This window comes from Sceloporus occidentalis, unplaced genomic scaffold (assembly GCF_023333645.1).
Source record: "Sceloporus occidentalis isolate IW3139 unplaced genomic scaffold, rSceOcc1.0.p SCAF_345, whole genome shotgun sequence".
Taxonomy (NCBI): Eukaryota; Metazoa; Chordata; class Lepidosauria; order Squamata; family Phrynosomatidae; genus Sceloporus; species Sceloporus occidentalis.
In genome coordinates this window covers 169,692-195,632 of record NW_028317325.1, presented here as the reverse complement: position 1 = coordinate 195,632, position 25,941 = coordinate 169,692, and the positions used below count along the sequence as shown (strand labels likewise).

Here is a 25,941-nt window from a genome sequence, read left to right as displayed (position 1 = left end):
ACCTCTAGATTTAATGCCTTCAGTATGCAGGCTGACTATTTATTTAATTTAGACATTGAAACTTGAAGTGCCGTTGTCTTTCTGTGTGATGTAATACAGGATGATGTACCGGTGTGACCTGGATTTGGGAATATCTGTTTAACGTTCTATTGTTGTAACAAAATCTTACAATAAATTGCTCCTGTCTCTGATCATCCACCAGGTGGCGCCATTGCAGTTTGTTTTTTTGCATTATTATATTTATTGAATGCCTTATGGGTATTGGCTGGAGGGTATTTATTTATTTTTTTACTGCTAGATATTTTATGTAAGATCAGCTTTATTGTGTCTGATCTTTTGCTTCTTTGTAGCACTTTGAGCCAAGCTATTTGGAGCTATGATTAGTGGGTTTTATCCTTTTCCTAAGAGGTGAGGGCCGTGCCGCCAAGTATAAATCAATGGCAGATCCTTGTGACTTTGGGGAACAAAACATGAATTTTGCATTGTACAGGTATAACGAGATGTACTGCGGGGTTAGTTTAGCCTTTCTAACAAGAGATGCTCGACAGGGTTGTTAACATATTATGAAGTTGGCAAAAGGTTTGAAGTTACTGCTGCTCATGGTTTTACTCAAACCCAACTGTAATAATGTACGTAAATATTCCTCGCTGCTTTCTTATTCCATGTCCATGGAGTCCGCCAAGAGTTGTATCCTTCAGCCTTAACTGAAAGGTGATGTGAATTTAGAACGAGGCCGTAGAGGTTCTTCACCGATACCGTCGCGGTTCCTCCGCCAGGCTTACCTCGTTGGCGATGATCCTCACGCTGTTCCTGAAGAGGGAGAGACCAGTCCCGGCCTTTGTTGTTCTGCGGCGTGGCTGGGAACCTTGTTTTCCTCTCCTTTCAGACTGATTGATCCGCTTGATGTCCCTGGGTGATTAAATGCTAAGCAGACAGCTCAGTGGTCTTAGTCACCGACTGACTCATTGATTCCAAATATTCACGAGGAGGTGTTAAGCAGCAGAATGGTTCTTATCAACCCGTAGAGAATACATCTCAAAACGAGGCTTTCCGTTCTTTAAAAGTTTCCGATTTTTAAACTATCAGATTGTTTCTGTTGGCGGCCGATGTCTCTGGTTTCCAAATTGTTCTTTAATGTCTAACGTCCTGTTGTCCCATTGGCCGGCCCGAGTGTTGGCAGATAGCGACGTGTCTACTTGTAAGTTGATGGTGGCGTTTATACGTTCTATAAAATAACAGCACATAGGCGAGTACCGATTTTACATGTTTTATAGCGACATGAAAGCAGGGGGGCCACAAAGCTCAGCTAGCCAGTGGGAAAGCTAAAAAATAGATTTGTTCCACCTTTTCTCTCGTGTTAGTTGGAATGGACGGTAGTCCCATGATATAAAAACAGTTATTCATCCACAGTTTGCTAGCTGGGCACAGTGCCTGTTTTACGGCCGCTGTGAAGCTCGAGCCAACAGCTCAGAAGATGAAGCTGAAGGTCGTAGAGAAACATGAGAGCGCCTCTGTCGGACCGAGAGGAGAAGCAGTCTGCATGGCGCGTTGGTCATCTGTCTCTTGCCGTCTTTCCCTCTCTCAGCCTTTGTGGTTTGTGCCCAGACTGCTTTGTGAAATGTTCTCCTTGCCCCATAACGTTCTTCATGTCTCTACCATCTTGTGCGCCATCTTTATGCTTGGTGTTTCCACCTTTACCTCCTTTGCTTTAAATTCCCACTATTTACTCGGACGTCTCCGGAGGAAAATAACATTATTTCAGCTTATTGACGCGTGTAGCCAAGTATCCGCATTATATGTGGTCAGAAGGGCGCTGTCCTGTGTCTGTGACGTTCTATGGCTGTCACGTTGACCTCACCCCAGATTTATTGCATTTGCAGCTTGTAGAGGGTAGGTAATAAAATGTCAGGTTTTGTCATCCTTTGCAGATTCAGGGATCCGAGCCCGGTTTTTATTGACAAGAAAATGAATGGCGTTGTAAGTGTTGCAGCGCTTGGATACCCAGATACAATTCCAAAATAATGCCCCAGCGGGGACAAGGGTAAGTTACAACTACAAATAAACCAATCCAGTTCCCAGGATAAAAAAATACCCTTATTATAACCCCACCCTAAAACATGACTTTTATTAATATGTTTATTAAAAGGTATAACCAAAAAAAAAAGATTTTTAAAAACACCAGTGTCACCAGTCCTACTATAAAAGGTATCCGTCACAGTAACATAAGCTGTGTAACACTAATATTAGGTCGTACATACTGTTGATGGCTGCAGTCCTAACAACAGAAATAATTCAATTACGACCAGTGACAGAGGCTAATTAAAAACTCAGACAAGTAGCCCCCCTGACATGTTTCGCTCCTCAGAGCTTCATCAGAGGTCTGGGCTAATGGCTTCCAAAACGGAGACTGTTTGGCCTCCTTTGTTAGTGACATCACGGATTCGGGGCGGGAACAATCATATCCAATGGTAACCGATGTATTAGATGTGTTGCCAGATCCAGCCAATTGCTTTAAAGGTGACTAAGCATGACATCACCCACATAGTCCAATAGAGTTCCATATACATGATGGGCAGTGGTTCTCTCCAATTCCCAAAGGTGAGCAGTCAAAGAAATTGACTGACAGTTATTCTCACCAATCATAGATGTTCCTTTCCACTCAGAACCACTCCTATTACTAGATCTCCTATCCATTGTAATTCTTATTATTCACATTACACACGGTTCACCAATGCAAATTGCCGGGCAGCACAGTGGCCCAGTGGCCTACACCGTTGCCCTGCAGCACTGGGGTCAAGGGTTCAAATCCCACAAGGGACACCAAAAAACACCAAGGCACCACATCCTAAAAACACCAGTGCAAATTTACATCATGTTGGCATATTTACCATACATAGTTATACACTTCACAATTGAATAATTCCCTTCCCAAATATCCCTATCACAATGTAAGTCTCCATAATATGGTCATACCTCCATATAAAATAAGTAAATCATTATCAGATAATCAGCATTACAAATCAGAGTCCTATTATTTAGGATCTACAAATAGGCTGAGAAGGAGAAACCTTCATTTAAACCTAGAGGACTCAAACTTTTGAGTCTATAGATCCACTTGGCTTCCTCTTTTAATAGTAATCGATCCAGATTCCCTTTTCGTGGACCAAGTTTAAGTTGAGAGATACCCCAAAACCTCAGAGACTCTAGATCTCCACCATCTAGATTCCACCATGTAGAATCTTTGTACACTAATATCCAGCACGATTTAGGGATTCAAGCAGTGAAGAGTTATTTGAACACTAGAAGTATTATCTTTGGGGAACATAATTTTTTTGTCCTCACATTACTACGGTTTGTACTCACGCACAATTTTTTCTTGTTTGATTCCACCTTTTATCACCAGATTAGGGGTACCGCCATGGGGAGCACATGTGCGCCCACTTATGCTAATTTATTTCTGGGGTGGTGGGAGCACGAGCACGTTTTTAATGATGATTTATTATTTTACACTAGTCACATTTTATTCTGGGGGCGGTACATTGACGATATTTAGATTTATTGGGATGGGGATCCTGCACTTTTTTTGGATTTTGTTGATATTCTCAATAATAATACCATCGGGATGAAGTTCAGACAAGAAAGATCAATTTCCTTGACATGACTATCTATATAGATGACGGTCTGAAAATACAGACTGACATCTATAGAAAACCCACTTCTACCAATAATCTGCTCCATTGGACTAGTTGTCATCCAGAACCACTACGAAGAGGAATACCTGTAGGACAATACCTCAGAGCACGGAGAAACTGCTCTGAGGAATCCACTTTCCAAAAGGAATGTGAGAATTTAAAGTCTAGATTCATGGCTAAGGGATACCCCATCAACTGTTTAAAGAAAGCGTTTAGAAGGGCAAAAAATACCAGCAGAGATCGGGCACTCCATGAAGACAAGGTAGACAATGGTTCCCCACAAGTGATACGGTGCATTGGAACTTATGACTGTTACTCTACTGAGGTGTCAATGATTTTTAAGAGGCACTGGAAATTACTGACCATTGATCCAGACCTAAAAGATGTAATCGGAAATAGACCAATGATTACATATAGACGTGGCCCTAAACCTTAAAGACATGCTTGTACAAAAAAGAGAAAGGAACGTGGTTGAAATCCCAACTGGTTGGTTCACATTCATGTGGGAACTGTAGCTTTTGCAAATATCTACCTACTGTAAAAACATTTCGGAATCCCGTGGATGGCAGGAATTATGAAGTCAGACAATTCATAAATTGTAAAAGTAAGGGAATTGTATATGCTGCTAAATGTAGCTGTGATAAATTGTACATAGGGAAAACCATCCAGGAGTTCCGTAGACGTATATCCCAACATCTGGGCACGATTAGGAGGAAAGAAGAAACATCTTTGGCCCGTCATGTTAATTTTTTCCATGGTGGAGATCTAGAGTCTCTGAGGTTTTGGGGTATCTCTCAACTTAAACTTGGTCCACGAAAAGGGAATCTGGATCGATTACTATTAAAAGAGGAAGCCAAGTGGATCTATAGACTCAAAAGTTTGAGTCCTCTAGGTTTAAATGAAGGTTTCTCCTTCTCAGCCTATTTGTAGATCCTAAATAATAGGACTCTGATTTGTAATACTGATTATCTGATAATGATTTACTTATTTTATATGGAGGTATGACCATATTATGGAGACTTACATTGTGATAGGGATATTTGGGAAGGGAATTATTCAATTGTGAAGCGTATAACTATGTACAGTAAATATGCCAAATGATGTAAATTTGCACTGGTGTTTTTTGGTGTCCCTTGTGGGATTTGAACCCTTGACCCCAGTGCTGCAGGACAATGGTGTAGGCCACTGGGCCACTGTGCTGCCTGGCGATTTGCTTTGGTGAACCATGTGTAATCTGAATAATAAGAATTACAATGGATAGGAGATCTAGTAATAGGAGTGGTTCTGAGTGGAAAGGAACATCTATGATTGGTGAGAATAACTGTCAGTCAATTTCTTTGACTGCTCACCTTTGGGAATTGGAGAGAACCACTGCCCATCATGTATATGGAATTCTATTGGACTATGTGGGTGATGTCATGCTTAGTCACCTTTAAAGCAATTGGCTGGATCTGGCAACACATCTAATACATCGGTTACCATTGGATATGATTGTTCCCGCCCCGAATCCGTGATGTCACTAACAAAGGAGATATAAGGCCAAACAGTCTCCATTTTGGAAGCCATTAGCCCAGACCTCTGATGAAGCTCTGAGGAGCGAAACATGTCAGGGGGGCTACTTGTCTGAGTTTTTAATTAGCCTCTGTCACTGGTCATAATTGAATTATTTCTGTTGTTAGGACTGCAGCCATCAACAGTATGTACGACCTAATATTAGTGTTACACAGCTTATGTTACTGTGACGGATACCTTATATAGTAGGACTGGTGACACTGGTGTTTTTAAAAATTTTTTTTTTTGTGATACCTTTTAATAAACATATTAATAAAAGTCATGTTTTAGGGTGGGGTTATAATAAGGGTATTTTTTGATCCCGGGAACGGGATTGGTTTATTTGGATACCCAGATGCAGCCAACGAAATCGCCGTCCGTTCCGGTTTATTTGAATTAAGGGCCGCTTCTCGGGGATCACTAATGGAGGTGTCTGAGAAGTCAAGGTTTTTAATACCGTCCGGAGCTGGCTCTTTCTTCTTCTGCATTCATTTAACGGGGATCCGATCTTCCGCTTTGCGGTGTTTTCACTAATACTTCATTATTCATCGCTCTGCTTGAATACACGCGTTCGTGCATCTTGAATATATCGTATGAGAATTTCTTGAAGCTCTGAGAACTTCCGAGAAGAGCCGTATCATATCTGCTTGATTAGTATGATTTCTGAGTTACTACGAGGAGTCCTTGTGTCTTAAAGGTTAATCGGTTGGAAAGTCAGGTGCCGAGATGTTTTACTGACGCTATGAGCGTATTTTCTGACCCCCCCCCCGGCCTACAGGTAGAACCATAGAACCAAACCATTCGCAATGGGGTCAAAACTATCCACCGGGCTTCTTTTACTGTACATTATAAAGGATCAATCCATGTTTCTCTTCTAATAAGGCCGCCATGGCAGATTTGGCCCCAAGACCAGATTGGGAGTAACACATGGGCCAGACTGGTGGCCACCAAATGATGCAGGTTCCCCAGGTCTATTCATTCTTGGGGGGGGGCACAGCAGCTGCGCCTTCAGCCTGCAGCAACTGCAGTCGCAGGGGTCGCAACTGTGACCAAGCCGGCCACTCTAGGGGCTTCTTTCCCAGCTCGTTAGCTGGTGTCCAGCTGGGTGCGCCATCGTATCGTTTGCCACGCGGTCACTAAAGAGTTGGGGTGTTTGTCTAGTAGATTGAGTTCAGATAACAGAGCAAGAACTCAGACAAATGGCTAATACGCAGCTGCCTGAAATCATTATATTATGGGGGGGGGCAGGCTCCATAGAAAAACCTATAGAAGAAGCGCCATACATCCAGAGGAGAAATGTCTCCTAAACGTCTGGCGGCCCCTACAGTTTCTTGCTAATTCCCGTTTCATTGCCTCGGCCCGCTATCTCCTTCCCGTGATTAGTAGCGTACAAGCGGCTAAATGTTTATATTTGTTTACGTGGAAAAATGTTAATGCGGTTTTTCTTATTTCTGTGAAGCGGCTTTCTCGTCGTCGCCGTAGCGATGATAAAAGTCTGATTCCCGGCCTGATTCTGTATTCTGGAGACGCTTCCCTATATATGTCCATTATAAGTTTAAAGGCTTTTTCTAACACGCAGAGGAATCGTCTAGAAAAAAACATTCTAACTTCTCTCGGGAGATAATGAGGATTTTCTGCTTGCAAATTCGCAAGCAGAAACAACCCCCCCCCACCCCCCCCAGCTGCCTTCCTGCTCTCTCAGCAGGGCAGGGGTTAATGGAGCAGAAGGATTGGCACTAGCTGGATGTATATAAAGACATAAAAGCATTTGCTTTATTTATATCTGACAGCTGTTACGGGCTTCGGCATTAACCCCACGCCTCCCGTAAAGCCAATCCGCGCAGAATGATGGGGAGGAAGAGATGAGGCTTCCATCATCTCATCAGAATAAAAGGTCCGTTTTAGTAGATTGGGAGATGATCTGGGGCGTATTATTGGAGATTAATACGGAGAGGGATCCCGGTTCCCAGATTATAGAGATAGAACCTGACTCTGACATCAGTTTGAGTATAACTCAGCTTATATGAGATACAAAGACTAGACGGCGGCTCCCAATACCAAGTCTCTCTGTGCATTAACCCAAATCGCCTACTATACCATAGCTCGAAATCTACAATTCTAATGACGCTTAACGGGCATCTTTAAAGAAAAAAAGTACAGCAGTGCTGGCGTGGATGCTGCACCGATGCCCCCCCCCATATATAATATCACTGATATGCATTCTGCCCGGCTCTACCCTCACCTACCCTACAAGCCGACCACCGTCCTTAAAAAGATTCCTTGCATGAACACAATGAGCTATTAAATGGGATTTGCCGATATTTGTAATCAGGATAGGGACCCCCACGTATTACTTTTATTCATGGAGCCGTAACACGTGATCGGAGGTTATTTGCTATTCTACTGACCCCCAGCAGCCTGTCTAATGGGGCGGGGGGGCAGTTTTCTATCATGCTTTGCCTTGAGCTGTCACGAGCTGCTGAAGCGGTTTTCACCCATCCTGGTAATGGCGCAACTGCACTGACATCTCCGTTCTTCACTCTTTCTTACACCTTAATTCTACATTTATTGTTTTCATGATGGATCCTTTTACTGCTCTGCTTTCTATGTGATGGTTATGCCATGACATAGTTTATACTATTTCAAAATAGGGCTCCACTCACACTCAGTATATATGTAGAAGATACTATTGGTATCTTTATTGTAACAATATTGGCTTTGCCACAGATTAATTAATAATCCCATCTTCTGTTGTGTCTATACAAATTACTTTTTTTAGGGCTTTGATACACTCACACCACCAAACATTCTGAGATCCTACAAAAAGAGGGACTATACATACTAAAGAGGGACAGTTAGGAGGTATACATAGCCTACCTGAACCAACAGCAATCAGGCCCTTTATAATATAGCCGTGATATGGAGTGGGGAAGAATAACTTTCCGAGTTTGAGCCGGAGTCTCCAGGTGAAGTGCTGCTTCCCCGGGTCTTTGGGTCACCCTGGCCTTTCTCTGGGGCAGGGGCGTGGCATTTAGCCACACCCACTCCCTCCCACTCCCCCTTTACAGCCCATGCAATGCTTTCTGGTGCTAGCCCTGCCCTTGTCACAGCTTGCTCCGCCCCCTCACAAAGCTGCATAAGAAGAGAGAAGTTCCCAGGTACGAGAATCTCGCAGATCCTTTTATTTAGTGAATAGAGGGTTAAATGTAAAAGAAACAGGCGAGAATGCGAGGGATAAAACAGTTTATTGATACAGAATTTTGAGTAACTGGAAGAGTTATATAACAGATTATTGCCCTTACTGGGGTATTTATTGCTGTTTAGGGGAAATAAAGTGAATCCCATGCATTAGATTACAGCCGGATTGAGTATCAAAGCCTTCCCAGCACTGGAAGCATCCTCGATAAATTGTGCCGGAGAGAGAGAGGCTGTGATAGTCCGCGGTAACGCCGTACAGGAAGACTAGGTCGGGGTAAAGATACTTGGTGCTGCTATACAGTGAAGCCCGGGCAGGATAAAATACGGCATTAAAAAGCAGAACAAGCCCCGAGGACAAGTCTGCGAAATGGAGCGGAATGAATGCGAGCAACAGAGCGAACGAGAGAGGCAGAAATCAGGGCGAGAGAGGAAGGAAAAAGCTTGAGTGTAGGATCAGTGTGTGTGTGTGAGTCTGTCTGTGTCTGTGTGTGTGTCTGTGTGTGTGCGTGTATAGAAAAGCAGCACTGTCCCGTGAAATCCGGGACTGTTGGGAGGTATGCAGAATCTGTGTACCGGTGTGAGCCGCAGACTCTGGCCCAGGGTGGGAATCGGGGCTTTCAGGCTGGGTTCTCGTCCAGCAGGATGTGGGGTGAGAAGGAGAGGGACCCAGAACTGGTGCCTTGCCTATGGGCCCCATGATAATTCTGCTCCGGGAATCAGAGTCGGGCAAAGAGTCTAGTGGGAGAACCCCTCCCACCCCCCCAATGATATGCGTCAGTGGGGGGATTAGCAAAAAAGATGGGGTAGAAGTACTGAAAACGAGCTGAGAAGCATGGAATGGAAAGAGAGCCAATGGGCTGGAATTCGCTGCTTGCGATACATTTATAGGAACATTTGGAAATAAGATGAACCTTGTCCATTATAACAACCAAGAGCAGTGTCTCTCCTTAATGCCAACGCACTGTCACACATATAAATACACTGGTATATATATATATATATATATATGTACATATACGGTATATACACTGGTATATATATATATATATATATATATATATATGTACATATACGGTATATACACTGGTATATATATATATGTACATGTACGGTATATACACTGGTATATATATATATGTGTAAATATACGGTATATACATATATACTGTACACACGCACTACTTCGCAACCCTTTCGGTGCTTAAACAGCAATCATCAAACTAAACAATTCAACGCAAACCCCGTTCAACAGCAAGCGATGCCTCGGGCTGCGGGATGTGTCTGTACAGCAGGGGTTAATCCCTTGCGTGTCATACAGCATAGCTTGTTGGCTAAACGCGGAGGCGGACAAATACACAGATTATTTATATATATGTATATTTATAATAATGACGGGATGATCCGTGAAAGCAGAGTGGGTGCAACTCAGAGCCCAGTTTCATGCGCAACCGCTTCTCACAGTCTATTTCTGCACCCCGGACTTCCCATCTCCTCTACTTTTTCATCATTTCTTTTTTTCAGCCCATCTAATCGGCTCTTTTTTTTCCTTTAAAAGACTCTACCATGTATACTGGTTGGCTATTCCACTTACGTACCACTCTCTCAGTTAGCTGAGAAGACAGGTATGATCTGTCCCTCTCACCGTAGTGAAGCCTTGTCCCGCACACTGACCTCTTGGAACAGTATAGTTAAATGTTTATTAGCCGCAGGGCTGCTTTATCCAACAGGCGATGGAGACTGACCAACAAAGAGGTCCTAACGGTCTGGCCCATCGCTGCGCAGGATGGACTGATGATGTATCATATAAGATTGCACCGTTTGTATCAACAGGTAATGAACAGGTAATACGTGCAGGGAGTAGACAGGTGGGATCAGGTTAGTAGAGGAACAAACTATTATTAGATATGCTCTTTTTTGTTGAGTATTCCCTATTAAATAATTTGTCTCTGCTAAATAGACAATAGTTACTTAACCCCTTAAGGACGATGGGCAGTCCCAAAACCCATTGAAAACAATGCATTTTGAGCCCGTACATGTATGGGCTTTGTCATTAAGGGGTTAATGGAAAGAAATCCCAGACGTTCCACATTAGAACCTAGACATATTGTTCCGCCGCTGTGTATTTTTTGTATCTGTCATACATCACTTAACCTACCGCTGGCAAAGCTTGAGTGTGAACCAGAATAATTGACTCTCCATAAATAGGTAAAGATACATTCGGCCGTTCGAGACGCAGGGCGTGATGTAATGGAAGGGTGACTGCGACGATAACCCAACTCCTGAGGTGCACTGCGGTGGAAGGAATCCGTTCTCTACCACCAGGCCAGCAAAGTGTTTACAGGAAAAGGTTTATCGAGGGAGGACGCCGTTGACATGTAAGCTCTGGTATGAGGTCACTGAGTGGCTTTCCCTGAAGAGTTGGCCCTGAGTGATGATGTCACAGACACCTGGTGGCATATATTGCAAAATACACATTTATATAGTTATATATATATATTTATTTATATCTATACAGGGACAAAAAAGACTGCGCAGCATTTAAAGGCTCTGCAACGTGTGACTGCACTCAGGAGTTGGGTTATCTTGGTGTTATCCCCCTTAGTGGTGGCGTCAGCAAAGCCTGAGTGCGTTTTCACACCGTCCTGTGTTTGCAGCCGTCCTCGGGGAGCTGCGGGTTTCTTTGAAAATAATAACGGACTTCAGATTTCTGCCAAGCACTCTTGGGGCACCAGGCCCTTCTTCTTCCCGCTGGACACTTTAATGAAGCCTTCGGTTTCCGGCTTTCCGACGCCGACACAAATCTAAGCGGGGAGAAGAACATATGTGATACAGGAGACATGTCTGAGAGGAGAACGTGGAAGAGAGAGTGAGGAGGAAAGGAGGGAAAGATGATTACGGATAGGAGAGGATAGAATCGAAGACAGTGGGGAGCCTCCGTCACACCAGATGAAATACATAATGAGGAGCCAAAGGGGTGAGAGAAGGTGAGGAGCAATGAGTGAGAATGGGAAGAAAGGAGGTACAGAATGTTTATGGCCATAATCAACAATCGGAGGCCCTATATGGAGAAGCTACAGACACAGGCAACATAGGCACCTAAACATTCCCTGACAGGGCCATCCTTAGGCCGAACCAGGATCTGCTAATATATGTTATGGACTTTGAGGGTTTTTTGCCCTATTTTGTGGCAAATGTGGATTGTCGTTATTAATCTCATCACAAACAGTTTGGATTTTACTTCCTATAATCCATACTAAGCAGCTACTTGGGCAGCCATTTATGAGCGTGGCAAATTGTTATGGCCCCATTCCACGGATGCCAAACCATTATGGGTATGGCATGGTACCCCTATCAAGCTGCTATTACTGCCCGTGCTCTGCCTCATTCTGCTTTTGGACCAACTTTTGGACAGGGCAAAGATTTTGCACTCCCCCTCGACAAATTTCAGTGGATGGCCATGGGCTGAGTTTGTGGCACCTTTCCAGTTGGAGTCTACCGGCCGCTACTGCACCTGCGATGTCTGTGGTACACCTGTCCCCGAAACATCACCTACCTGCCCCTCTTTCAGACTTAGCTGACCCTGGTCCTTGACTCCCTGAAAAGACTCGGTGCATCTCCAAACGGTCTCCCCCAGCCGCACTCTCTGTACAAAGTTTGCAGGGAAGAACCCAGTACGATCTCCACATTTGCCCTGTAAAAAAAAACCCCATACCAGTTAATGTCGGCACTAGCTTCCTAAATCCTGCCCTTTGTAACGAGTGTCCTTCTACCTACAGGTTCATGCTAACTAGGGTGTTCAAGGTACGTAAAAGGGCGCCAATGGGCACTGGATCAATGGCCACTGGCCCGGTTTTCCCGTTGGCCGTATCGAGCCTGTTCACACAAGACCTTGAGGCAACCCACCCCTTGTTTTCATGGATGGTGACTGCAGTAAGAAATGTTACTGATTTCATTTTGAGCAGAGAGTAAGGTCTTTTCCGTTGACCTCCCTCTGCGCCTCCATATGTGCCCCTGTACGAGTGGGTAGATGTCACACAATAATAATCAGTGACAATGCCCTGTGCATAGCAGGGCTGAACGGGAGGGTTATTCAGGAGGAAGGGGGGAGTCGTTCCTATAGAGCAGTCAGTGAATAATTATATCCCAGTGCATATATGTAGATAATAGTGATAAAAAACATCTGACACATCTCTCTCCCACCACCCCTATTACATATTATTTTTCTGTCTCCGCGTAACATGTTGCCTTCTAGCGATGCGCACGACACGATATACGGAGGAGAATACAGCCTGAAAAGGAGCTATAAGGCCGACAAACATGTAGGCAGAAGGAAAACCGGACACATGAAAAGCCTTCTCTCTCTGTTTCACCTCCCCCCACTCCCCTCTAAATTCCCCCCCTTCATCTCGTGTCTTCACCTGGCTGCCTATACCACGGTGACACCAAAGTCTGATTTCTTACCTTCCACCAATCCTCGTTAGAATCATCCATCACCATAACCCTGTCACCGGGCCTGTGGGGGGGGGGGGGGGAGTGCGGAAGATAGAATGCAAACGATGATAGAAGGGAGAGCAGAAAGAGAGAGGGATGGTGGAGAAAGAAAAAAGATAGAAGGGATATGATGAGACAATACAAATTCTGTGCCCATAACACACTCGATTTGTACGATTCTATTTATATGTGTATGCAGATATGTAAAACGTCTTTTCTTAGTGACTTTGGTATATATGGATGCTTGGCACCTGTTATAGAGACATCATGGTGCATGGATCTGGTTGGCGTTATATGTGAGTTGGTTGCACTGGCCATGCTTGTATGATGAGTGGCACCCATGATATTGTCTACATGGCATGCTGACATGGCACAGATTATATTGGCAGATGCCAATGTATGAACGAATAACAAAGGCTTCACCAACGGCGCTAAATTTCTAGCCGACAATTTCTTTAGGGCCAAGTATTTCTTGCCATTTAACCTGCATTCCTGAATTTTCTATAATCCACTAGAAGATGAAATGACTTCTCCATCAAGGACCTGCCTAACACAGTCCAACAGTTATTAAATGAGTGATCTGCTTGTTGGTATTCTTCAAAATGCATAACCTTACATTTATCGGTGGAACAAAATCCGACAAGAGTCCCTAATCAAACCAAATGTGGTTTGTAAACAACTGATAGCAAACATTCTGGTCTGGATCTACAATGTCCTACAATGTCCTACAATATCCTACAATGTTCTACAATGTCCTACAACGTCCTGTCATCTGCAGTTTAACTTCCCCACTTCCAGCTGTATCATCATCGGAAAGATTCATTTTACAGTCATTCTGTCATCCCCGAGCATTATAGAAAATGTCTCTGTTTAATTTGATTAGACAATCTCCAGAACGGTTCAGAATCTAAATTACCATTTGCTTCTTATTAAAAATAATAATAAAAAAAAATAAGATCATTTAATAATCTCGATGCTTCACAGGGGATGGCTGGCAAGATTCACCTCAGATGGCTGGTGCATCCATGTGGCCCGTAAAAAAACACTTCCGAAACACATTACAGACATGGATTAAATGGAATACTCAGAAAAAGTACATAGAAAGGGTCCAGACATGGTACAAATGCAACCTAAAACCCTTTTTACAATAGACACCCTAGTGGGTATAGTTGAAAATGCACCTTGACCCCATATCACTCTACCTTGTTGTAAACAATAGAATAGCTTGGTCTCAACCAACCAAGCTGACACTGTTACTAATGAAAGTCTGGAGGAACCGACTTGATTAGCATTTCCATAAAGAATCGGCTCAGTGTGGTGTTCACCCAAATGTCGCATGACTGATGATAAATTACATTTATTTCTATTGCATCAGCCGATAAAAGGGAATTTCTGCGATCGCTTTAGAGCTTTGCTCAATCAAGATTTGCTACCCCCTCCCTTGTGTAAGACTCACAAGGGTTAATTATTCTCTCCTTTTGATTATTTCCATGATCATAAAGTACATCATGCTTTCATATTGACCTTCATCTTGCTTGAAGTATAATAAGCTCAATTGAGTGTTCTTTCAAGTGTTTTTTTTCTCTTTTATTATGATTAAAATGATATGACATAGTAGATTAGAAGCCCACTCACATTAGAAGTGTCTCTCTATATTCCTGTAGTCCCGATCTTGTCGTGATCTTCACCTAAGGCTATTGGTTCCATATCTCATTTATCCAACCACCCTCTTTACAAACAGCACTTTTCATAGAATGGTATGTAACCTGTAGGTTTATCCGTGCTTTGATGCTAATAATAAACTAATCCTCCATAGTTATTTAACGTGACCTTTCTCCACTCTCTGGACGCTTGCCAAAGCCTCTCTCCCCAGTTCATTTCTTCTGAAATTCCCTTCCATGTGGACCACAACCTTTTTTTGATGTTTGTTATCTACCAACAAGACCAGCCAAGATCTCTCATATTACACACTACTTCTGACTCTTTTTAGTCTGTCCATGTCTCCTGACTTTTTTTGCTCCGTCTAAAATAAGGATCTCCTTCCAACTCTGCCTTCCGGTCCTTATCTATGCATGTTCTAGGACATCCTTATCCCTAGGTCCGACATAGTCACTTGTCGGGCCTTTAAGAGTGATGTTACGGCAATTGAAACGACCGATAATACTATCATTTTCCCCGACAGCCGAATGCGGCCATCAGTTACCATTTAGTTTTACAATTAGTGGATAGGAATAATTCCAAGAGCGGTAATTGCCCTGAGCACTGACTGCATGATTTATGTAAGGGCAACAATGTCAGGGACATAACGGTGATTTAATACATAAAATCAGGCCAGCTCCAACCCCTTAAAACAGTGAGAAACTGACCGTTCTCCAAATTAAATAAAGGAAGGTTGCGATCATCATGAGCATAGAAATGGAAGGCCACCAAGAATAAAGTGAAAACATTCCACTCTTGCTTTCTCCCACACTTAATACTTTAATCCAACTTCCATTGCTAAATATAGCTTTCATCCCCCATTTAATTCCAGTCCATATGCATGTGAAATGCCTTCGGTTGTCCAACTCATTGTCATCTTCTGCTAAATGAAGCCATTGTAGATAAAATGACTCCACTTGATAGACGCGGGCGCAAGCATTGACACAACGAATACCAACTTGTGAAGGACTGGGTGGCTTGGTGTTTGGATAGAATGAAATATAAAAGCATATAGACAGATGACGTTGGTTATACTGATGGATATGAAAATGAAACAGGTAAAAAATCATGGCACGTTGGAAAACACTCACTGCAATGGAAGGTCGTTGATCTCCTGAGGCAGAAATTTATAGAGAGCCACGTAGCTATACATGGAAGAGATTTCCTTCCGAACCCTTCCTCCAGATGCTGAGCTCTGCGAACAAGGCACACAAAGCTGAGAAAAGTCCTGGGAAGTAAGATCAAAGATCCCCGAAATACCATGGGAACAACTTACCGACACGCTGCGGGTGTCCTCGCTCGTTGCCACCTCACTTTCCGTTGGAAATACTGTGTTGGATTGATACAAATTGAAAGGTAGGTTGGTGAGAACATGAAGCTATGTTTCAGAATGTTCTCAAAGAGACAGCTAAGGGGAAGATGGATATTGGGCTGTCTTACAATGTAGAAAAATGCAAGCAATATTTTTATCCATCAATGATATTACAGGTCTCGTGTGCTTTATGTTTGGTGGGATAGTCATCTCCAAAGTCTTTAAAGTCAGCTTCTGCTGAAATCAACTCCCCTCATTAAGACATAGAAGGTTGAAATAATTCCCAAGTCTTATCCTCCTCGATGTGACCACTAACCTGGATGACTGGGACTTTCTTCGCTGCTTTGAATGCTGCCCTCTGGGTCATCTGCTCTTTCCTCCCTCTCGCTCTGCTTGGAAAACACATGTTTGAAGTGTGATCACGCAGTGACGATTAAAACGCGCAAGCGGGCCACCATGCTTTGGTGGGGGGAAAAAAAACGTAATGCCTGCTCTACACAATATTACTCGTTAGGCTTCTAGTTTGGGAATACCCTAGAATTCCAAAATATATATAATGTATGGAAACAGCGCTTGTTTACAAAGTTCATCTATCTGTGACATATTAAGTCCAGGTGGCTGAAAAAAGCTATATAAGTTGTCTACAATGGTTACCCTCATGATTACAGAGAGGTCTCACATATTGTTGGTAGAATAAATCAGATCCCACTTTCCATGAAGGAATGGACAACTAGTTGGTGGCTCCTTTTGTCACCATATGAGAACTTTTACGTTACAGTAACCCTCTGGTCCGGTGCACATTTCAGAATCTTTGTTCTGTTCTGTTTGGGTTTGAGGCATGGGCATCACCCTGCCTCCCCAACCTTTTCCAGAACGTTAACTGGGACCAGTACAAAAACTGCTTAAACCCAAAGACTCTCCATAGCCAAACTCACCAGGCTGCGGGTGGGCGACTCTGAAACACTGCTACAGCTGGAGCGATTGATGTGGGCCAGCGAGGTTCCATAGCGTAGAGCCTCATAGACAGGGTCTACCTTACCCCTAGGACCAGCTACTGTGAGAGAAAGAGACCTTAAGAAATAGAACTGTAAGCAGGCATACGGTTAAGTATAGACAGCTGTTACACAGAGAGGATTCTTGTATATATTAAGGAGCATACCTTCATCAAAGACTCTCTACAAGGAGGCATTTTTATAACTTAAAGGCACAGACTAACTTCTGTATACATAAAAAAAACACATTGTCAACCAATAGGAAACTTCGAAATAAATGATACCATTTGCATTACGCAGAGGGTGTTTAGATATAGAGGAGTATAATAATAACAGAGCTCTAATGTGGTTGAGTATTTGAAGTCAGGATAATAATCTGATTTTTTTTCTTACCAGGGAGCACTGGAGTCTCCTTCGGGCTGGACTGAGGCTCGTTGATTAAGAGTGGAGAGCTGAAATTACGACGAAAAGAAGTAGACTGAAAAAAAACAAAATTAGGTGTTTAAGCTAAACATTAAAGGGGGTATGAGGCAGGTAAAAAAAAGGGGTTCTTAGGGAGTAGAGAATAAAGGAAAGGAACCCGAAAGAGAAAGGTAAGAGAGGACAGAACACAATAAAGATACAATCGCAGGGGACACAACAATATACGAAGAGGAGATAAAGGGATTACATCCTTTAGAGAGTTTATTCGGAATCACATAGTGTGACGAAGACAAGTAACACGCTTACCGTCTTCCCCAGACACTGCTGATGAGAGACCTCCTCTGAACACCACAGATGAACCCCTATCTTACACATCTTACAGCGTAAACCCTGCTTGGAGTTGCCTGGAATTGAACAGAATGAGAACCAACTTAATGACTTCTATTACTTAATGACTTTCACCGTGATATAGGTATGATATGGATAGATGTGGGTATTGGGTTAACATTTTGGTGTTTGATAAAGGATGTCCATTGGGTAAAAATGTTACCACTCCTGACCTAACCCTTACTCTTTAGTTTGGACGCCCCAGGACCCCTGTGGCTGGCCAAATTATCACGTTTTGATACTCTTCAGCCAAACATATATCTTAGACATGCTGCTGATACATTATATGTAGACATGTTTGGTCACTTACCAACAATGATCTGGTGGCAAAGATGGCATGGGCACTGCTTCTTGAAGACATGGTCATGGAAACTGTGAGTGCGAACAGGCTGCAAGAGGGAGAGGGGCTTGTGGCAGGGGTGCGGGGACTGCTCAGCTTGAGGAACGGTCTCGTTGGCGAGAGGTGGGGGAGACGGAGCTGGCGGCGGCACTGGAGGAGTAAGCAGGACGTCGGTTTGGACTTTGAGTTCGCTGTTTGGCCGCTGAAAGAAATTTTCTACACTTTTACTGCGAAGAATGGTCTTCAAAGAGATGGAGCGACGGAAACGCTGGAGCTGGACAAAAGAGAAATTGTTAAGAAATGGGATAGAAAAGCCAGATATTGAAGCGAAGGCTCTAGAGCAGGAAATAGTGAAAACTATATGTTTGTGGGGGGAGGAATATGTGAAAAAAGCGAAGAAAGATGGAAGAAATGGAAACCAAGAAGAAGAGAGACTTGGCTGTAACACGGCTGTTTCTGAGTGTCGTGTATTGTGACTTTGACTCCATCTGAAGGGTCAAGAGGTGAAGCCATCTTTTTAGATGGGAAGTGACAGGCCCTAAGGATTGGTGACGAGGGGCGGTGGGTTTATACACATATCAGAAGATGACCACTGCCCTGGGCAGAGATGTGACAGTGAGTTCACTGTGTGAGACAGCTCGGGAAAGACAGAATGAGGAGAGGAAAGAGGCAAAGGGGTGTTAGTCAATGAGAGGGCAGCGAAGGAGATAGGGTAGTTGGATGGGAGTAGAAATTAAAGAAGGGAGAACTTGTGAACATGGAGAGGGGGAAAAGGTACCAAAAAGATTCCAAGGCAGCTTAATGAATGGGATTTTAAGCCAATCAGATACAGAGAAACAAGTAGAGTATATTAAGGACACTCACGGAAAGATGTTTGAGAGGATAAAAGAATACAGAGTTGTGAATGAGTGTACCCAGATATGGAATTAGCCGTCTGTTATAAGGACATAGAGCCGGCATGCGCTACAATGTCTTCCTCGTCACCGTAACACCAATATCCCGTAAGTGGTTCTCGCTGTGCAGACACTGGGTCCCTGCCAAGTGTGACCTCAGGCTGAGCAGTCATTTATCTCCCAGTATGGAAAGCCGATCACACACTACCACGCGGGCAGCAGGGGAAAGGAGGGGGGCCGGGCAAGCGGCAAAGTGATTTATATTTCCAACTCCAAGGAATGGATGCGTGTGTAAAATATATATGTTCTTGGGTCGCACGAATGCAAAGACGGCTAGTAATGAGTAATTAGATTCAGAAGATGCAGAATAGACAGGACACTCAAAATGCCCGAAGCTTTTTCTATAGCAGGGGTCAAGCAACTTGTCGCATAGAAAGTAATTACCCTCAGCCGGCATCTACCTTCCGTCACAGGCTTCCCGTTCTAATAATGTAAAGATGGCAAAATATGACACAAAATCTGTGAATCCAGAGGGACAGACTGGTCGATTGACAAGCACGGTGGATGATGCCTTATTACCTTTCCGGCTCAGTACGGGGTTTGTGTGCATGACAGAGCGTAGGCTCTCGCTGCGTAATTACATATCACATTGTGCGCTAATGAGCACGTTCCCGTTGGCCCCCACGTTCACCCTGTAATTACTAAGACACAACCCTGCAGAACATCGCACAGCTGCGATGCCCTAATGCACGGGCGCCGAGGTGCGCTTTATGCCACCGCCAAAGATTTATTTTGGGCATCACTACGGAGTCGTATAAAGGTGCGCAGGCTCCTGAAAAGAAACTTAATAACGCAGAATTACGACCTCGAAAATAAATTCCCATGAACACCTCGCTGCCTCTGGCGAATGCGGATCTCTGCTTAGCCGAGTTGTGACAATCCACCAAAAAAAACATTTATTTTTAAAGCAAAGTAGATTTGGAGCTATATATATTTGTGTATGAGCTTCAACGGTGCCTTAAGAGAACAATACGGTCATTTATAAAAAGAATTCAAGCTGCAGGTTCCATTGAACACTCGATACATTCATCTTTAGCTGCATGTTATCGCTCGGCAAACATTTTGTTCCAATACCAAAGAAAAATAACCGCGCATTAAACCAAAACGTGGGAATTTTGTTAGGGCACAAACTCTATATTTTCTATCTATTACCCCAAAGTCAGACCTATGGAGTTATCTGGCTGAATAAAAAAAAGACGCTTCTAGCTCAACCTTTCCGAAATCCCCTTTATTGGTCCAGAAGAAGAACGGCCGTTGTGTTTCGGTAACAGGGTCGGATTTTTTTCCTTTATTCATGTCGTTTTCCTTCTATATCCCACACAGTAAAGGACGTCTATAATCGGTGCCGCCGCTTTCTCTCCGGGTACCGCATTACCGAGCTTCACTCAACTCGCTGCAAATAATCCCTTTCCTTATTGAAGCTGAAACCACTTTTTCCGCCAATCCTATACATAGATGAACATATACCGGGGGGGCGACTCTATGTACGCTTTACTGCCGGGGGCTGGAAGACTTAAATATTTTAGGGAGCCTTCCGTAGAGATATTTCCTCCCGGCTTTAGATTTCGGTCCTCGTTCCAGACCCCATCTGGCACTGATCCGCTCACACAGACCCCCGCTTTGCCGATTGCACTGTCAGCAGGTACACACGGTTTGTAAATGTGGGGGTCATTTATCACAGGCGACGTGATCTGATTAATAGCTAGCTGGCTATTTCTACTTAACTGTCTATGTTCAGTAATGCAGCTTACGGGCATTTCAAAGCCAATTAACTCCTTGCCCACAAACTATAAACCACCGCCGTGTCTTAGTCGCCGTACTGAGATCTTATGACTCCTTATGGGTTCCCCTGTCTGTTTATAACCAGATGACTACGAGTTCCTTAACGTTGAGTAGTTGGCTGTTTTTCCAGGACACATACGTTTCATATTTTGCTGATCAGCATATATTTAAGGCTGCCCTGCAATATGTGGGATGTATAACCTCACAGGCAGCAATCAGCCAGTTATACATCACTCATACGGCAGGGCCGCACTTTACGTGTGTCGTAGAAAAAACAAAAACAAACAGCTGATGTCATGACCTGAATGTGCAAGACTGTATCGGGACAATTCTGAACATTCTATTTTAATTAAGGGGTTAATTAACTTGCCTGGAACATTTTAATTGAGCTGCTGTGTTTGCTGTGTCTGAATGTTCAGATAAATGTATTAGCGTCCGCTCCAGACTGTATAAATCCAATTATTAAAACACAGAAACAGAATCTGGCGACAGATAAGAACCAGTCGGCCCATCCAGTCCGCGCATTTATCCTACCACTGCTGCTGGGAGGCTGTTCCACATATCTACCATCCTCTCAGTAAATAAGTTATTATTAGTTATTGTAGTCCTACATATACTACATAACATGATTTGCCCATAACAAATCTAATATCCTATGAGATGGAAATAAGTAGGATTATTTCTTTGTTTTGTTTGTTTACAAATAATAAATAATTACATTTGGAACGTTACATTTTTAACAGTTATTTTGCAGATATTAATGCTCGTGCCTGTCTGTACATTCTGATGAAGACTAAAAATATTACATACATTGTTGGCCCCGCTACAAAATGATAAAAATAGAATTTTCACTGATTCAGCCATTTAGACCCATTCACGCCGGGGACAGGAGTTACCTGCGGCTGAGACGCCCGGAGGGGACTTACTGGTGGGCTTGTAAAAAAAGTGAAGGATTTTAGCAGCTTATTACTTAATAATGGGGGATATTTAAATGCATATGATTGGAGCGTCACAAGGTACATGGTTAGTATGTGCATTTATCAGTATGACAAACACTGATTATTTTGAATAATGATTATTTATTAAATATTATTTATTATTAATAAATATTTATTTAATAAATTATTATTTAGTAATGATTATTTGTAATAAAAATAGTACATAGTATATATATATATATATATATATGATGTACATATATATATGATATATATATATATATATATATATATATATATATATATATATATATATATATATATATGTGTGTGTTCCAGATATGGTATACATATATATAATAATAATAATAATATTATATATATATTTATATATATGTTACAGATATGGTATACATATATAATAATAATAATAATATATATATATATATATATATATATATATTGATAGATATGTCTGTGCTTTTTAGTACAGATATTATGCTTTCTTGGCTCTAGATGGATTACTTTTTTTTGGCTGCAAGTGTATGGCAATGAGATGTGATTCGTCAGCAAGGAGATGATGAAAAAACTCTATTACTTGCAACGTAGAATGAATAAAATGACGGCGTCTTAGTCATGAAAGCGACGTAAGGGGAAGAAGTATGGATTATATTGACGGCATTAATTAGGTAATTGGCTAACAGGCCAAGATTTAGAGAATAAGCATCGGCCAGTCCGTATATCAATCCTCAGCATTCATCCACCTGAGCTCAAGCAAGGATATTATTCACAGTCTGCCCAAGGTATTGATTTATACCCCCTGGCGTGGTTTAAGTTTGTTTAAGACGCAGCCACCCCTCCGTTTTTGGTCTGCGTCACCATCGCCGCCACGCAGTTGTCCAGCTGTGGTGTAGATGGCTCCAAAATAGAACTGGGATATTTTTAATAATAACACAAAATATAGCTGGAGGCTGTCTGTGAGTCCAACTAGGATATCGCTGCTGTAGGGAGGTGACGGGGTTACAATGGTTCTATTTCAGGTGGTCTACTGTTATAAATATACAATGACGACATTCTACAACACTGCAGAATCCGATGAAACTACACAAATAATAATAATAACAACAACAACAACACCAATAATAATAATAATAATAATAATAATAATAAAAGTATGCTATGGAGACTGACAACATATTAATAGTACCAACATATTAATAATCCATACACAAAACAATTTAATTCTAGTAAAGTTGACTTTATCGAAGCATTTGATGACATCACATTTGACATCAAAGACATATGTAAAGATCCCATTTACCGGAATGTGTTAGGATCATCATTACCATATGCATGTTTTTATTCATATATATATATATATATATTGTGATTTCAAGATTACATTAACCATGTTTATCCCACAAAAATGCATAACATCGCGATCCTTGAGGGATAACGTAGACCTCTTTGTTAAGTCGAGACATAGAATATGTAAGTTGTTTGGGTGGTGATGCGAGGAGTGTAGGTATGATGGTAAATATGACAAGGTTCTTTGTATTGGTGTAACGATGACATGGTAGAATATAGATATTTATGGCAATTTTAGCAAAATCGAGTGAGATGGAAGAAAACCAGAACGTTGAGTGATGAGAACTTCAAAGAGAGCATTGGTGAAGAGTTACAATTTCCAAACATCACAGAATGGAGAAATTAAAAGTGTTGGGGCAAAAAAAAACTGGACAAATTATTTTAGAGGGTGGTTATGATGTGGTATGACACGCTTGATGAGGTTGTAATGAGGTAAGAGTTTGTTAATATGGAACAAAATGTTAGATGGAATATTATATGTCTGAAGGTTAGCAGGAGAACATTTGATGTTGATGGGACTCGTTAAGGAGATTACATTTTAAATTGCTGGTTTGGACAAATTTCTTTGTATGCTGGAAAATAATCTTAGTTTTTAACTGTGTAAGAAGGATATTTGGTGAAAAGAGTTGTGTAAAGAGATTTCGTATTGATCAATGGTCAGAAGTATGGGTGTTGGCCATCTACTAACGCGATATAGGAATGGTGGTGGGAGCACCTAGAGTTTTGTTGAGGAATCTGTGTGCTTTAGAAAATACCTTGCTTTCTGGTAGCCCATGACTTCCACTGACGCTGGTCTCTGGCGGCCGTTGCTCGCAATTTTGTGGATCAATTTCTGTTATCTCCGTCATTGTAAAGAGAAGTTCCAACTCCGTTGAGTGATTAAAAAAAAAAAAAACAATGTCCGAGCCGGCTTCTCTGGTGGATATTGTTGAGTGAGATATGCTCCTTGTGCAGTGTAATTAATTACACAAATCCCTACTATAATGACTGATGTCCATATATCCGATATGTAAGTCTACGGATCAATGAGTTCCATCTATTGCCAGTGCCGTGCGAATTGTATCTGATGGAGTAGTCTATTCGTGGTGCTGTCAGAGTTGTGCTTTGCGTCACACGCTCTCATAGCACGTTGCGTGTGTTGCGCTGGTCTCAGTTGCCCATTCTTTTTTACTCTTTGTATAGCTGCTGTCTTGCGAAAGGTAGAACTATGTAGAGGACAAAGGACTCTGTCCTCCTAGGCTTCTATCACTGGATATGTAGTCTCTTCTTGAGTTGATATGTAGTTATTCTTTCCAGCTATCTGTGCTCTCCCTCTCGGGCTTTCTGACTGTAGATTTAGAACAGTCCCTTGGGCGATGAATGTCTATCGTCATTGTTCCGAGTCCTCTGTTCCATGCAACTGTAACGCTGTTTAAGTTCTAGTGCTTGGGTGAAAAGACAGCAGTCGTTTGGCTGTACCTCTCTCTCCAGTATGTCAGTGCATTGACAGCCCGTCTGTCTCCTGTATTCTGAGTCTCGCAGAACGTCTGCACTCTTTTCAATGTCTAGTAGTAAAGTGGCGAGACATGACTGGAATCTGTGTCTTCAAATCCTGCCGCTGTCGCCTTCTCTTGTACTCTATTTTCTGTTGCCTCTGCAATCAATCCCTCCCTCGTTTTATCTCCCTCCCTCTTTATTCCTCTCTGCTGCAGCCTCTATCTTTTTTCTTTCTTGGTCACTGCTGCAGTCTGTCTATCCCATTCTCTGTCATTGCTGCAGTACCCCCTCCCTCTCTCATCCCTTTCTATGTGTCCAGAATATTTCTCTATTTAACATATACGTACACTCACACGCACACACACACATATATAATAAATTATATATATATAATACACACATATATAATAAATTATATATAATACACACATATATACGGTAATAAATTATATATATAATACACACATATATAATACACATATATATACGGTAATAAATTATATATATAATACACACATATATACGGTAATAAATTATATATATAATACACACATATATAATAATTATATATATAATACACATATATATATATACTGTAATAAATTATATATATAATACACACATATATAATAAATATTATATATATATAATACACACATATATAATAAATGATATATAATACACACATATATAATAATTATATATATAATACACATATATATACGGTAATAAATTATATATATAATACACACATATATACGGTAATAAATTATACATATAATACACACATATATAATAATTATATATATAATACACATATATATATATACGGTAATAAATTATATATATAATACACACATATATACGGTAATAAATTATACATATAATACACACATATATAATAATTATATATATAATACACACATATATATATACGGTAATAAATTATATATATAATACACACATATATAATAAATTATATATAATACACACATATATAATAATTATATATATAATACACACACATATATACGGTAATAAATTATATATATATATGTATACACACATATAAAATAAATTATATATATACATATATATAAAATCACCTCTCTGCTATATCTATATATACTTATGTCTTTGGTACTTTGACTATTTAGTTCATTCTTGCCCCGATTATATCTCTCGGTCCCTCCTATTGCTGAACTTGTCTACCCTAACTTTTCCATTGACTGTGGCCCTATACGTTTTATATGTTAATATATATTTTCTGTGATTATATCTTTATTGAGGATGGGACTTTATTCCACTGGTAGCCAAGGATAAACGCAAGTTAGCATCTG

General features: G+C 41.6%; 1 protein-coding gene across 1 annotated transcript; it reads right to left on the bottom strand.

The window, feature by feature from the left end:
* Positions 1 to 11,140: 11,140 nt before the first annotated feature.
* On the bottom strand, positions 11,141 to 23,973 carry LOC149274157 (SH3 and cysteine-rich domain-containing protein 2-like). The gene is made up of 11 exons (XM_089505756.1): positions 23,881 to 23,973; positions 18,055 to 18,358; positions 17,664 to 17,761; positions 17,328 to 17,412; positions 16,878 to 16,993; positions 16,259 to 16,331; positions 15,907 to 15,959; positions 15,722 to 15,825; positions 12,903 to 12,954; positions 11,995 to 12,132; positions 11,141 to 11,242 (listed from the first exon to the last, which is right to left on the bottom strand). The coding sequence occupies exons 1-11, from the start codon at positions 23,971 to 23,973 to the stop codon at positions 11,141 to 11,143; spliced, it is 1,218 nt and encodes a 405-aa protein (XP_089361882.1).
* Positions 23,974 to 25,941: the final 1,968 nt, after the last annotated feature.